The sequence below is a fragment of the Oncorhynchus mykiss genome, chromosome Y (assembly GCF_013265735.2).
Source record: "Oncorhynchus mykiss isolate Arlee chromosome Y, USDA_OmykA_1.1, whole genome shotgun sequence".
Classification (NCBI taxonomy): domain Eukaryota; kingdom Metazoa; phylum Chordata; class Actinopteri; order Salmoniformes; family Salmonidae; genus Oncorhynchus; species Oncorhynchus mykiss.
The window spans coordinates 36,702,786-36,716,908 of record NC_048593.1 but is presented as its reverse complement, the minus strand read 5'-3'; the positions used below and the strand labels follow the sequence as shown (position 1 = coordinate 36,716,908).

Sequence of the window (14,123 nt, the reverse complement as noted above, 5' to 3'; positions counted from 1 at the left end):
AAGTGTCTATAGTGTCTCAAATGTAAAGGAACTCCCGCTGTCTCTCTCCTTTGCCCTAACTCAGCCCTGCCAATGGAGGACGCACCTGCTATGGCAACAGCTATGAGTTCCAGCTGTGTAACCTAGAGGAGTGCTCCAAGCCCTTAGTTGACTTCAGGGAGGAGCAGTGCAAGATGTGGGAGCCCTACTTTGAGTATGACAACACCAAGCACCACTGGCTGCCCTATGAGCATCCTGACAGTAAGTCCACAGTGCTGCCTGGCTGGGAGTCAAAAGCCTTTGAAAAAGACAGAAGGACCAGTGAAGCGTTCATTCAGACGGACGTTCGCCCTATTTTTAAAAATGGGGACTGTGTTATAGCATAACTACCACTGTCTTGACAATTAGTTATTTACCCATACGGTAAATACATTTAAGCAAGTTCTCTCACATAAATGGACACTAGGTTTGACATGCAGAAAACAAGACCCAACTATTTGCAATATTTTTGCAATACTTAGAATAGAAGCTGAATATAAGAATTCTCCATCCTATCACCTCTCCTTTTTGATTAGTACTTTCTGTGCATGCCTTTCCCTCTGTACTGTCCAGAGATTGGACCAGTAAGCATAGGAGGTTTATAATGCCCTCACAGCAGCTGTTACCACTCAGGCCAGATGTGTTTTTTACTCAGAAGTTGGCTTGGAGGTTCTGTTGAGGCAGAGAGAGGAAAAAGTGTACACCACTGCTCTCATTTTCCCATTGTGAGGCCAGGACTTCCATGCCAAACCATTATAAAACTCTGAAGTTACATAACGTGGCCCATAGCAAAACAGACAGCTTAGCTTTAGGTGGAGAGCAGGGGGGAGAAGGAGGAGGAGAGTAGGGGAGGAGGAGGAGAAGGGGGATGAGAAGGAGGACAAGGAGGAGGAGGAAGAGGAGGAGAAGGAAGAGGAGGAGGAGGATAGGCATCTGGCTGCACTGACATCCACATTACTTCACAGGGCTTCACAGTGTATTACCCAGTAGCTCAAGTCTCTGGACAATCATAATGATTTTTCTGAGTGGGATCAGAAGAGTAAACCTGGGTTTTGAGGACTGATTGGTTTACTGAGGAATCTGAGAGGCCCCGGCTCAAACAAATACACAGACAGCACTGCTGGTACACACACACACACACACACACACATAAGCAGGCCACGCCACTCCACATGTCGAGGGAACATTGGTCAGGCCAGTGTTTGAATAAGGACACATGGAAAGGTCATTACTGAGAAATCTCCTGCTTTCCTCCACGGTGGAAGATTGTTACTGCTTTTTTTGATTAGCTTTATAAATGAAGGGTCTCTTTACTCCCTGAAACTGCCTCTTCCATGCTTGTGTTGTTATAGTCTTACATGTGTATCATCATGACTAGAGTGCCTGCATACAGCCCTTAGCTGTGGTATATTGGCCATATACCACAAACATCTGAGGTGCCTTAATGCCGTTATAAACTGGTTACCAATGTTTTGTCATACCCGTGATATACGTTCTGATATACCACGGCTGTCAGTCAATCAGCATTCAGGGTTCGAACCACCCAGTTTAGAATTTAGAATTCTAAATAATGTTTGTTCAGATTTCCACAGTTTACCATGCCAGTGACTCAGAATGCATGTCTCTAGAAAAACACATATTGTTACTACCTTAATGAAAGCCTGTTCAAAAGGTTAATACAGTAGTCAAAGAAAGCTGAAGACTTCTGTATGACGATAATTCCTTCATTAACCCCTGTATCCTGTCCCCCTCTCCTCTGCTCTCTGTACTGTAGTTGATGAGAGATGCGAGCTCTACTGCCAGTCTAAGGAGACAGGAGATGTGGTGGCCATGAACAGGATGGTGCACGATGGCACACGCTGCTCCTACAAAGACTCCTACAGTATCTGTGTGCGGGGAGACTGTGAGGTAGGCATCGCCCCGGTCTTGTGGCCTTTTTCCACAAGTCATGCATGAAGGAACATTATCCTCCTCATGAAATATTACCGTAAACAGTTGTCTTATACAATCTGCTGCTACTGGCTAGTTCCTCTGGTAGGGTGCATATGAAGTTAGGACTGTTTTTCATATAGGTTTGATAAACTGTTATCCATACTGATGAGAACCCCTGCACCCACATGCATATTCAGTCACCACACACTCTCTTTGTCCTGAATGACCCATCCAGGTCCACTCCTCTCCCTGATCCTCTACTCCCATACACTGACTCATCCAGATCCCAAACTCCCATACACTGACCCATCCAGGTCCACTCCTCTCCCTGATCCCAAACTCCCATACACTGACCCATTCAGGTCCACTCCTCTCCCTGATCCCAAACTCCCATACACTGACCCATCCAGGTCCACTCCTCTCCCTGATCCTCTACTCCCATACACTGACCCATCCAGGTTCACTCCTCTCCCTGATCCCATACTCCCATACACTGACCCATTCAGGTCCACTCCTCTCCCTGATCCCAAACTCCCATACACTGACCCATTCAGGTTCACTCCTCTCCCTGATCCCATACTCCCATACACTGACCCATTCAGGTCCACTCCTCTCCCTGATCCCAAACTCCCATACACTGACCCATTCAGGTCCACTCCTCTCCCTGATCCTCTACTCCCATACACTGACCCATCCAGGTTCACTCCTCTCCCTGATCCCAAACTCCCATACACTGACCCATCCAGGTTCACTCCTCTCCCTGATCCCATACACTGATCCATTCAGGTCCACTCCTCTCCCTGATCCCAAACTCCCATACACTGATCCATCCAGGTTCACTCCACTCCCTGATCCTCTACTCCCATACACTGACCCATCCAGGTCCACTCATCTCCCTGATCCCATACTCCCATACACTGACCCATTCAGGTCCACCCCTCTCCCTGATCCCAAACTCCCATACACTGACCCATCCAGGTTCACTCCTCTCCCTGATCCCATACACTGATCCATTCAGGTCCACTCCTCTCCCTGATCCCAAACTCCCATACACTGACCCATCCAGGTTCACTCCTCTCCCTGATCCCATACACTGATCCATTCAGGTCCACTCCTCTCCCTGATCCCAAACTCCCATACACTGACTCGTATCTCTCAACAGCACGTGGGCTGTGATAACCAGATAGCCTCAGACATGCAGGAGGACAAGTGTGGCATCTGTGGAGGAGACAACTCCAGCTGTAAAATCATCAAGGGGAACTTCACTAGGAGCGCTAAAAAAGAAGGTGAGCCCCTCCTCAACTTCTTCTACCCTCATGTCCAGTAACATGACCCCCACCGCCAACGCACACGTGTACAATCTCAGATAGGAAACATTGTGTCAACGTCCACAGGGATGCTTTTCTCAGTATCTGAAACTGTTTTTATACCTAGACCAGACTGTTGCTCATCTATTGTATTTTGTTTGTGGTTTGTTTCAGGTTTCCTCAAGATACTTGAAATCCCTCAAGGGGCCAGACATCTGTTGATTCAGGAGTTCAAGGCAACCCCTCACATCCTTGGTAGGTTTATTTATGTTGCTTCTGTGAATATCAGAGTGGCTCGGTAATATCCAGGATGTTGGCCTCTATAAATCAGTAGTCTTTGGCTTGGTTAAGGAAGTTTGTTATTAATTGCTGCTTCAGTCAAGTTTTGGCTGTTTTGGGTTTGAGAGTACAGAATACTTTAGTCGACTACCCATAGTGCATCTGGACTGCTGGGAAGAGATCCAGCTTGGATGCTCATTTATACTGGCTCAAGAATCTAATTTCTTCGCATTTTTTTTCTTAAGGAGAAAATTAAGAAATAACATAAGAACATTTCCCAAAACCTTTTTGAGGAATACCAACTATAACTTTCTTCTTGATTAGGTTTAGTAAATCCAGGCCCTAATGCTCATTATCATAATCCTGACAAATATCTCTGGCTTATCCCTGCCATGATGACCAAGTTGAGAAAAGCAGAGCTCAGCCAAACATCAGTACATTCTGTTCTCCTTGTTGTCAGCTGTAAAGAACCAGGCCACAGGTCATCTGTTCCTGAACGATGAGAACGAGTTCCCAGAGTCCCGTACAGTGATAGAGAAGGGGGTGGAGTGGGAGTACCACAACAATGATGACATGGAGACCATCCAGACCACAGGACCTCTCAGATACACTGTTCTGGTCATGGTGAGTAATTTGTATACACTCAGGTCCCTGGCCAGTACAAATGACTGACATTACCTGAATTGATGTGCACATGTGTAGCGGACATGAGTCAGGCTCATGGTCTCGGGATGAGGTAGCCATTCCTGCGACTTCAAAATAATTGTCGCCATCAACCCAAGAGGGAATTTCCACTTGGTCTAACGGTGTGTGTGTGTGTGTGTGTGTTAGTGTGTGTGTGTGTGTGTGTGTGTGTGTGTGTGTGTGTGTCTGCGTGTGTGTGTCTGCGTGTGTGTGTCTGCGTGTGTGTGTCTGCGTGTGTGTGTCTGCGTGTGTGTGTCTGTGTGTGTTTGTGTCTGTGTCTGCGTGGGCGTGTGCGTGCGTGTGTGTGTGTGTGTCTGTGTGTGTGTGTGTGTGTGTGTGTGTTTGTGTCTGTGTCTGCGTGGGCGTGTGCGTGCGTGTGTGTGGTGTGTGTGTGTGTGCGGGTGTTTAGAGCCTGCCCGTTACATATGCCACAGTAATGTTTTTGGTATCATGGTTTAGTCTTTATCCACTTTAAGTTAAAACCACCTCACCAATGGAAATATAGCGGTAGCTTCAGGAAATAATTCAACCTGAAATGTTCTCTGTGTAACGGGTATCCACTATCCAGCCATATTGTTGGCTAAAACCTCAGAGCATCTGTTTACATCACGTGAAGTTACTTACAGAAAATCCACAGTAGTTACAGAAATGTACCATATCATTGTTTCTGTCGTGTTTGCCACGTCTCAAGTTGCTCTATAACTTACTATTAGTCATTAATGGCTGTTGTGTTGTTCAGCACTGACTGACTGGTTATTGTAGCATCCATGATTTGTCTCTTTTGTTTGCATGTTGTTGTCAGAAATCACTAGGTGTTATAGTTCTTCTTTTTCCTTTGTATCAGAGTTCAGCTGTGAACAAGTGTATCGTTTTGGAATTTACAGTATCTTTTCTATCCCACAGATGCGTTCCCACGGTGACTCAAAGGTCACTCTGTCCTACAAGTACTTTCTCCACGAAGAGCTGCAGTCGTCCATTGAAAATAACCTGGTGCAGGAGGACACAGCCTACTTTGAGTGGGCTCTAAAGAAGTGGTCTCACTGCTCTAGGCCCTGTGGAGGTAACAATATAACGTCCTCCTGTATTCAACTGTCAAATAACCTTGGATGTTGACCAACGTTGTTGGTGCTTCTGCCTCTGCATTTCTTGCTTATAGAGGTTTTAGGCTGGGTTTATGTAAAGCATTTTTTGAAAACTGCCGATGTAAAAAAGAGCTTTATAAAATACATTTGATTGATTGATTTGTTGATGTGAGTGGTATCCACTCTGTTCCCTCTTTAGGTAAGCAGTACACAAGGTTTGGCTGCAGGAGAAAGTCAGATGGGAAGATGGTCCACCGCACCCTCTGTGTGAACATCGACAAGCCCAGAGCTATCAGCAGGAACTGCAGCCAGAAAGAGTGCTCCCAGCCAGTGTATGTAAATGCATCAGTGTGTCTGTGTGTGTGTGTGTGTCTGTGTCTGTATGTATGTATGTATGTGTGTGTGTGTGTGTGTGTGTGTGTGTGTGTGTGTGTGTGTGTGTGTGTGCTGTGAATGTTCTATGTAACTATTGTATTACTAATTCTGTATATAAGCTGTTAATATTCCTGTTGTTTCTCAGTAAGTCATTCTATTCCCACTCTTCCTGTATGGTGATGTGTCTGTCTTCTCTAATCTCCAGTTGGATCACTGGGGACTGGCAGGAGTGTAGTTCATCCTGTGGGAAGACTGGCTACCAGACCCGCTCTGTCCTCTGTCTGCAGCCCATCGCCGGCGGTGACCAACGTACTATCCACAGCAAGTACTGTAATGATGACAGGCCAGAGGGACGGCGACCCTGCAATCGCCAGCTCTGCTTTGCCAAGTGGGAAGTAGGACCCTGGTCCCAGGTTGGTAGATGTTGAAAGCCAAATGTGAATATTTCTCCACCATTACTGACAGCATTCCATGCAAACACCTGTTTCCATGATATCTTGAACAACTCAGAGGTGTGTGTGTGTGTGTGTGTGTGTGTGTGTGTGTGTGTGTGTGTGTGTGTGTGTGTGTGTGTGTGTGTGTGTGTGTGTGTGTGTGTGTGTGTGTGTGTGTGTGTGTGTGTGTGTGTGTGTGTGTGTGTGTGTGTGTGTGTGTGTGTGTGTGTGTGTGTGTGTGTGTGTGTGTTTTATTTAGTGTTCGGTGACGTGTGGCAACGGGACCCAGGAGCGGAAGGTTCTGTGCAACAGTTCTGATAACTCAGTGGGACTCTGCGTGGAGACCAAACCCATCACACTCAGAACCTGCCAGCTAGTCCCCTGCACAGGTGACTGTCCAATCAGAAAGCCTAACTTATTGAACTCAAATACATAACAATTTATTACTGAAACAATATAAATAGATTTTCACATCATCCCCTTGTTTGTTTTGTTCTCAGGGGACGGAAGAAACGCTTTGATCCAGTGGCTGTCGCGGGCCAACCCAGAACTCCCTGGTCCCAAGATCTCCTCAAGTAAACATCCGCTCTATAGCTCGGAGCGAGGAGTCCGCTGCATGCCTCTGCTCACCTGGGCTCTACCCTTCTCTCTCTGCCTCTCTCTGCAGGGAATAATGCCCTGATAGTGTCTCTCTCCTCCTCTTCTCCTCTACTCCTCTACACTGGAGGATGGCTCCTGCCTGCCTGTCTGTGGCTTCTCTGCCTGGCTGAGAAAGGGAGACTTCCTGTGCTGTGGTCTCTGTCTCTCTGGCTCTTTCTCTCACACGCACAGCACACACTCTCTCCTTCAGGGGTTTGACTGTACTGTAGGCTGTAGAGCTGGCCTTGAAATACTCACTGAAGAGAGAAATGGAAGTTCTATCCCTGATAAGGCTTTATTAAGTCCTGGCTGTGAGCCTCTGAGACTATAGTCATGGCCTAGCCTCTGTATACAGAGTTGCTCACTGGCTACATGTTATTGGGTTTGAACCTGGGAAACTCAAGGGAAGTGAATATGGAGATACGCAGTGGATTTGATAACAAGAAGCAGGGGATTTGTTTTGGGAGAGACTTTTCTTCCGTGGCTGTTAACACAAAGGTGAAGCTGACTCAGTAACTGGTGTCTGAGGGGCATTGAGAACGGAGCAGAAGACACATGTCCATTGTTCGCTGTAAAATGGACAATAAAGTTTTATTGTCATACAGTATGCATACACAATTATCAATGTAAATAGTTCCACAGAAATAAGGTGTGAGTTACTATATTCCTCTCTATTACTGACTTCTAGCGTATGTGTGTTTTTGTATCCATTCTACCTAAATATTTAAATGAAACATCTAATGAGCATTAAAAAAATATGGACATTAATATAAGTAACCAGAGCAGAATATTTATGCGGAGGTGAGAATGGTTTATTCTCACTTTCACAAAGAAATGTGAATTTTACTCTCAATGCATTTTGTGCAGTAGACAGTGGACACTAAAATGTGTCCTTATTTATCTAAATATGCTTGTGTGTTTGTGTAGCATTGTAAGGCGTTAGTTAGTGAAAAATATGTTCTGATACCTCATGCAGTCATTTTGTCATAAACATCTGGGAAATAGCTTTGCCTTATATTAGGCTTTTGAGAGAAATGAAGACATAATGGCTTTTTTCTTGTGTATCAGAGTGATAAGGAATAGGAGAAGCTTCCTGAGGAAGAAAAAATAACTTGATGTTTACAACAAAATGGATTCTCAGCACCTTCATGTACAAAACAGTGATTGTCATTGATTGTAATTGTATCATGATTGTATCAATGGTGTTAAATTCTGGCAGCTGTGGGGAAAACAATGTGTCACCCAGATTTAAACTGCGACTTGGGAGTATCTACAATATATACAATTATTTTTGCCTATATTCAGTAGCATTTATGACTTTTAGTCTCCCAACTTGGTGACAACAATGAATTGTATGCTTTTACCAGCCAACTTGTAGCTAAGGCCTGAACAGATGTGTTCCTTACTATATATTGGGCCAAAATGATTTTTATCAGAGTACTGGATTAAGAGTACTGGATTAAGTATTTTTAAGCGTATCAAGAGATACTAAATGTGCTGTTCCTTTTACACAAATAGGACATCTTTATTGTTTCACTCGATCACCATTGTGTACAGTATATCAGTTATTGTTCATCTGTTTTGGCGTACTGATGTTAACTGTCTCTACTGAATAGACTGTGTTCACGTATATGACAGGGAGAGTGTATCGTATGACTGTGGTTTCTCATTCATTTCAGCAGTACAGTCCAAACCCAACAAATAAAACTGTCAATATATAATTGTTCAACTTTATGTCTGACAGATTATACACCTAGAGTGATGAATAGTCTGATGTTGAGTGATGAATAGTATGATGTTTGTCACATGTGCTCCCTCTCCGGCCTCTAGGTCACCAGGCTGCTCGTTATGGCGCACACCTGTCACCATCGTTACGCGCACCTGCACGTCATCAGACTCGCCTGGACTCCATCAGCTCCCTGATTACCTTCCCTATATATTTCACTCCCTTTGGTTCCTTCCCCAGGCGTTATTGTTTCTGTTTCAGTGTTAAGTCTGTGTGTTGTTCGTGGTTCTTATTTTGTGTTATGTTGTTTATTTATTAAAACACTCACTCCCTGATCTTGCTTCCCGACTCTCAGCTCACATTGTTACAATGTCGAGTGATGAATAGTACGATGTTGAGCGACTCTATCTTACCGTTCATATCTTTGCATCTGATTCAGCATGATAAACAAAGCATCTTGGCCCTTTCTGCTTTCTCTCAGTCACAGTAGACTTAGCTGTGACTTTCTCGCTGTTCCTGTCTTTGGGATAGATTTATGGTTGATTTGTTTATCATAACAGGTTATCATAAAACAGGTTGGGTTTTGTTTCTGAGATGTGTGTTGCTTTGTGTTTCAGGGCAGTGTAAGGGAGATAGGTCAGCGTTCTGTCGTATGGAGGTGCTGAACAGGTATTGCTCCAACCGTGGGTACAGACAGATGTGCTGCAAGTCCTGCAGCGAGGGAAACTTCACCAGTACGGGCCAGACCTTCACCACTGGGCCCTGGAGGTATACCACACTACCTGCTCCCACCAATCGCTCCTGCTCAACAACCCCCACAACAACCCTCACACCCAAACCCTCCACCGAGCTTTATACCACTGACTTTGCTTATGTCGACTATGACGATTATGAGGAGTATACAACCAAAACCAACGAGCACAACACAGCGAAAAAATATAGCCCTACCACCATCCCTGTATTAACACCCAGACGCCCCAGAAGAACAACCACCCCTTTGGTTACCTCCAGGAGTCCTACATCTCTCCCCACCATCACTGAGGAGACCACAGATCCCAGCACCACCGTCACCACCATTCAACCCACCACAGAACCCACCACAGTCCCCACCAGTCAGGGCCCATCGACTCTCAGAACTACAAATGTTCCCAAATCCATCACGTCCACCACAGCTTGGGTTGATGTTATTGAGAGGAAGTCCTGGACAACCCTAGCTCCATCCACTTCCAGACCTAAAGTAGACAAGAGATGGAAAACCATTCCAACACAGCGTAGGGTCAGTGTGATACGCATGCTCTCCACCATACCCCCCCACAGGACAGAGGACAAGAGAGAGAACAACTGGCTGGAGGTGCCGTACAGGATCGTTGGTGTAGACAATGATGTCTCTCAAAACCACTTTGTTCCTAGAAGACGGCCTCCATTCCGAGAAATGACACGGAACAAAAGAATACAAGAGCTCCTAGCTGAGAAAAGGAGGCAAGACTTACTCCTCAAACGAGCAAAAAGAGAACCGGGACCTTGATAGTCAGGCGACCTTAGATTCCCTTAGTCTTTAGCACATCCCAAAGCTATGCTACAGAGATTTTCTTGTTGAATGTTGCATTAGACATTTTACAGACACTCTTATCCGGAGCAATTAGGCTTAAGTGCCTTGCTCAAGGACACATCAACAGATGTTTCACCTAGTCGGCCCGGGGATTCAAACCAGCAACCTTTCGGTTACTGGCACAACGCTCTTAACCTCTAGACTACCTGCCACCAATGTGTGACATAATCCTGCTATAATGAAACCACTCATTCCAGATCAGAGCCTGTCGGTCATGTAAAAATGTTTTGGTTATCTTAAAGATGGGAATTGGGCCTGCTTCGCTTTTTTATCCAATGAGGAAAGGGGATAGAAAACGTACAAAACTGACACAATTGAGAAATGAATACTAACTAGTTTTCTGTAAATCCACTCTCTTGAGCGTTAATTGCACATTTGTACTCGCTGCTTGGTAATAAAGATAAATTGAATAGTTTTTTTGTTTCTTTGATGTCAATACATATTGTTTATTTGTTTAGATTGTAAACAATTAATACATTACTTATTTAACAGCACTTATGATAAGGAAGGAAGTCGCTGTTGTCAGTAGCAGGTTCAAAAATGGTTTGTGAGTACATTTTTGTATATTTGTTTTTACAAAACTTTTAGTACTATTATAGTAATGGTATACACCCTATTGAAACCGTAATCATATCCAAACTGTATAAGGCTAGCTTACACTATCTGTACATTCCACCCTTTCAATACCAACACACAGCACATGATGTCCAAGGTAAAATGTAAATATGACTCAAATTTTATTTCTAATATTTATTGAACTGTCTGTTAAATGATTGATGCTTTTCACATGCAGGTGCATGAGGCATGTGCTCATAGGACCAGCAGCCATACAATCACTATGAAGTATTCTAACACATTGGTAAATGGAAACAACATAAGCTGTACGTTTTCATACCTGATAATCTGATCATTTAATAAAACTGCAATTGAAAAATAATACTGTTGTCCTCCTTTGACTTTTGAACTGTGTTGAGAATGTAAAAAAAAAAGTTATATACACATAATGAAGATTGCAATATGAATTAAATTAAATTTATTTTCAGTAATGTAGGGTAGGCCTGCAACAGCAAACCATCTCTAGCTTCCTCAGTGGTAATGATGTGCAGTCGAGAACTAGATTGTCTATGATGATGAACAACATGGTGTCCACAGGGTGGCACTAAATGACTGATGTTCATCTAGTAGTAGATATTTCATGATGTAGGTAATATATGGTATAGGATAATAATAACAATAATAGTATTAATTATAAATATAATGTATAATAATAAATATATAATAATTATAAATATAATCATTATTAATATAATAATGATAAATTAAAAATGATAAATATAATAATTATAAATATAAAATTGGGAATTCTCAAGTTGCGCAGCGGACTAAGGTACAGCATCACAGTGCTTGAGGCGACACTAGAGACCCGGGTTCGATCCCAGGCTGTGTCACAGCCGGCCTTGACCGGGAGACCCATAAGGCGGCACACAATTGGCCCAGCATCGCCCGGGTTAGGGGAGGGTTTGGCTGGCTGTGATGTCCTTGTCCCGTCGCGCTCTAGCGACTCCTTGTGGCGGGTCGGGTGCCTGGCACAGCCAGAAGAGGACTGGCCACCCCTCATAGCCTTGTTCCTCTCTAGGTTTCTTCTTAGGTTCTGGCCTTTCTAGGGAGTTTTTCCTAGCCACCGTGCTTCTACACCTGCGTTGCTTGCTGTTTGGGGTTTTAGGCTGGGTTTCTGTACAGCACTTTGAGATATCAGCTGATGTAAGAAGGGCTTTATAAACAAATTTGATTTAATTTGATTTGTGTTGTTGTTTGTGTTGTTGTTTGCGTTGCTGTTTGTGAGCTGATGTCCAATTAGCTAAGGGTTACAACTGGTTGACGTTTTCATCCATCTTCTACAAAATGCTGTGCAGGCCGGGGTATTCATCTACCAGACTGTCTGGGAAATAGAGACTGAAGGATCACATTGGTCTAGAATTCTATTATGTTCCATCCTCACATTCATTTCAATGTCAATAATGGCTTCCCTTTTTTCTGTGGAAAATTCTTCATTGTTCTTGATGAGTAAGGAAAATGTTTATGGTGTGTCCCAATATGTATCCACAAAACATTATGGAATATAAATCAAGTATGATTTATCTGTAGAATCATAACTTGAATTATTCAGTATGTGTTCCCAGTTTGGATAGGACGGTACTGCAACTTTAATGATTTCCGTGACTTTGCTTCCTCTCCTCAGACTGACTGTTTTGACATCCTTTTAGTACGAACCCGTTAATAATTTAACACGGAAATTGATGGTAAATGCTTTTGAATATGTACACTAAAGCAAGGAGACTTTCGCAAGTGAATAATGTTCAGGTGTTAAAGCTAGAATCCTTAATTTCAACAATAACAAAGTGTACACCCCGCCTCTGTTTTGGTAAAAAGCTCAGGGTTTGCCTTGGAGAAATGTAACCACTCTAAAATTCTTAGGCCGAGTTATGGATGCAAGGACTGACCATCCATGATATCAACATTATAGTTTTAACAGTGTTTTGAGGCTCTACAGTGTTCGTTAAAATGTACATTGTTTATTAACATTGGCGTTTGTTTATTAACATTGAGTCTCATAGCAAAGGGTCTGAATACTTACACTACCGGTCAATAAGGTGAAGAGACTTGCTTGGGCCAAGAAACATGCAATGGACTTCAGACCTGTGGAAATCTGTCCTTTGGTCTTTTGAGTCCAAATTTGAGATTTTTGGTTCCAACCGCCCCGTCTTTGTGAGATGCAGAGTAGGTGATCATATTATCACTGCATGTGTGGTTCCCACCATGAAGCATGGAGGAGGAGGTGTGATGGAGTGGGGTGCTTTGCTCGTGACACTGTCTGTGATGTATTTAGAATTCAAGGCACACTTTGTTGCGATACGAAACCTTCAGCCCCGCCCCTTGGCCGGCAGCGGGGTGCTAGAGGTGGTTAGCGTCCCATTCCCTGGATTGGACAGGGCACTATAGATAGCCCTGCCTCTGTTTCTACATTGAAGCGTTGTCCGCGTAGAGAGGTCTTTTGCCTTGTCACTCTCAACGGTCTAGCTCTAGCTGGGATGTGTGAACCCCACCTTTATCCTCTAGACTCTTTGCTTCACCACTAATTGGTCCTTGAGTTGTTATTAAGCACTAGTCCTACCAGTCTCTATATGAATTCCCTGTGGTTGACTGTTTCCCCTCTGTGATGTATCTAGTTTAAAGTGTGAAGACCTTTAGTCAACTTAGTCTCACTACTCTGCCCGTCGGCTATGTACCGCTTGGAAAATAAAACTTAGATAGATCGATAAGACAATTAAATGAATCACTACTGGACACACCTTCCTCCTTGTCTTTTAATGGTAACTCATTCTGTCCTAGAGCATTGATCCCCGTTTCCAGTGTCCCGGTAGCGGGGAGTGTCAGAGTTGTTATCTCCCTGTCTTTGAGAGAACCTTTTACTCGAGACAAAATAAGACTACCGTTTATTTTTTAAAACACTCTGTTTTTTGTCTTTTACAATCAAACACACTTCAAAATACACAATTTGTTACTCGGTCACACACAGCGTTAATCAAAAACACGCAAATGCCTTAATGCTCTATAAAATGCCTGGTACAATGATAACACTTTTCTCTATATTAAATGCTTATAATAGTTATTTAATTACCTTTGAGAGATGACGAGGAGACCCACGAGATCAGGAGCAGAGTTTCAATCGGTCAGAGTTCTTTGAGAGTTTAGTTAAGTAGCGACTCCCCTCTACTGGCTGAGAGGTTGAACTAGAGTCGGTGGTTTACTAAATTTAGAGATTCAAGTTTGGACTGGATGAGGGGACCCGTTGGTGATCCCTTGCCCCAATGGAATATCAAAGAGTCTGTAACACGCAACGAGGCCGAGGTTCTGAGACACACGCACCTGGTCAATATGCTTACAGGGTCAATTCAGATAAACATAGGTATAAACAAGAGATCAACTAAAGGACTAGAGTGACTCTCAGTCCCGTTGAACCACCGCAGCGTCCGTGGC

At 43.8% G+C, this 14,123-nt stretch overlaps 1 protein-coding gene across 2 annotated transcripts in view; it reads left to right on the top strand.

Moving 5' to 3' along the window:
• LOC110510203 (A disintegrin and metalloproteinase with thrombospondin motifs 2) overlaps window positions 1-11,022 on the top strand; it is an 89,569-nt gene extending 78,547 nt beyond the window's left edge. The window contains exons 12-22 of one of the 2 annotated variants that reach the window (XM_036967492.1): window positions 65-240; window positions 1,793-1,926; window positions 3,113-3,236; window positions 3,432-3,512; window positions 3,997-4,160; window positions 5,124-5,280; window positions 5,502-5,634; window positions 5,883-6,090; window positions 6,371-6,500; window positions 6,612-6,686; window positions 9,094-11,022. In XM_036967492.1, the coding sequence (XP_036823387.1) occupies window positions 65-240; window positions 1,793-1,926; window positions 3,113-3,236; window positions 3,432-3,512; window positions 3,997-4,160; window positions 5,124-5,280; window positions 5,502-5,634; window positions 5,883-6,090; window positions 6,371-6,500; window positions 6,612-6,686; window positions 9,094-10,001 (2,290 nt within the window). In that variant the 3' untranslated portion in view covers window positions 10,002-11,022. Of the gene's footprint in view, window positions 1-64; window positions 241-1,792; window positions 1,927-3,112; window positions 3,237-3,431; window positions 3,513-3,996; window positions 4,161-5,123; window positions 5,281-5,501; window positions 5,635-5,882; window positions 6,091-6,370; window positions 6,501-6,611; window positions 6,687-8,580 lie in introns of both variants that reach the window. The other variant, XM_036967493.1, reaches the window with a different exon arrangement.
• The last annotated feature ends 3,101 nt before the right edge of the window (window positions 11,023-14,123 follow it).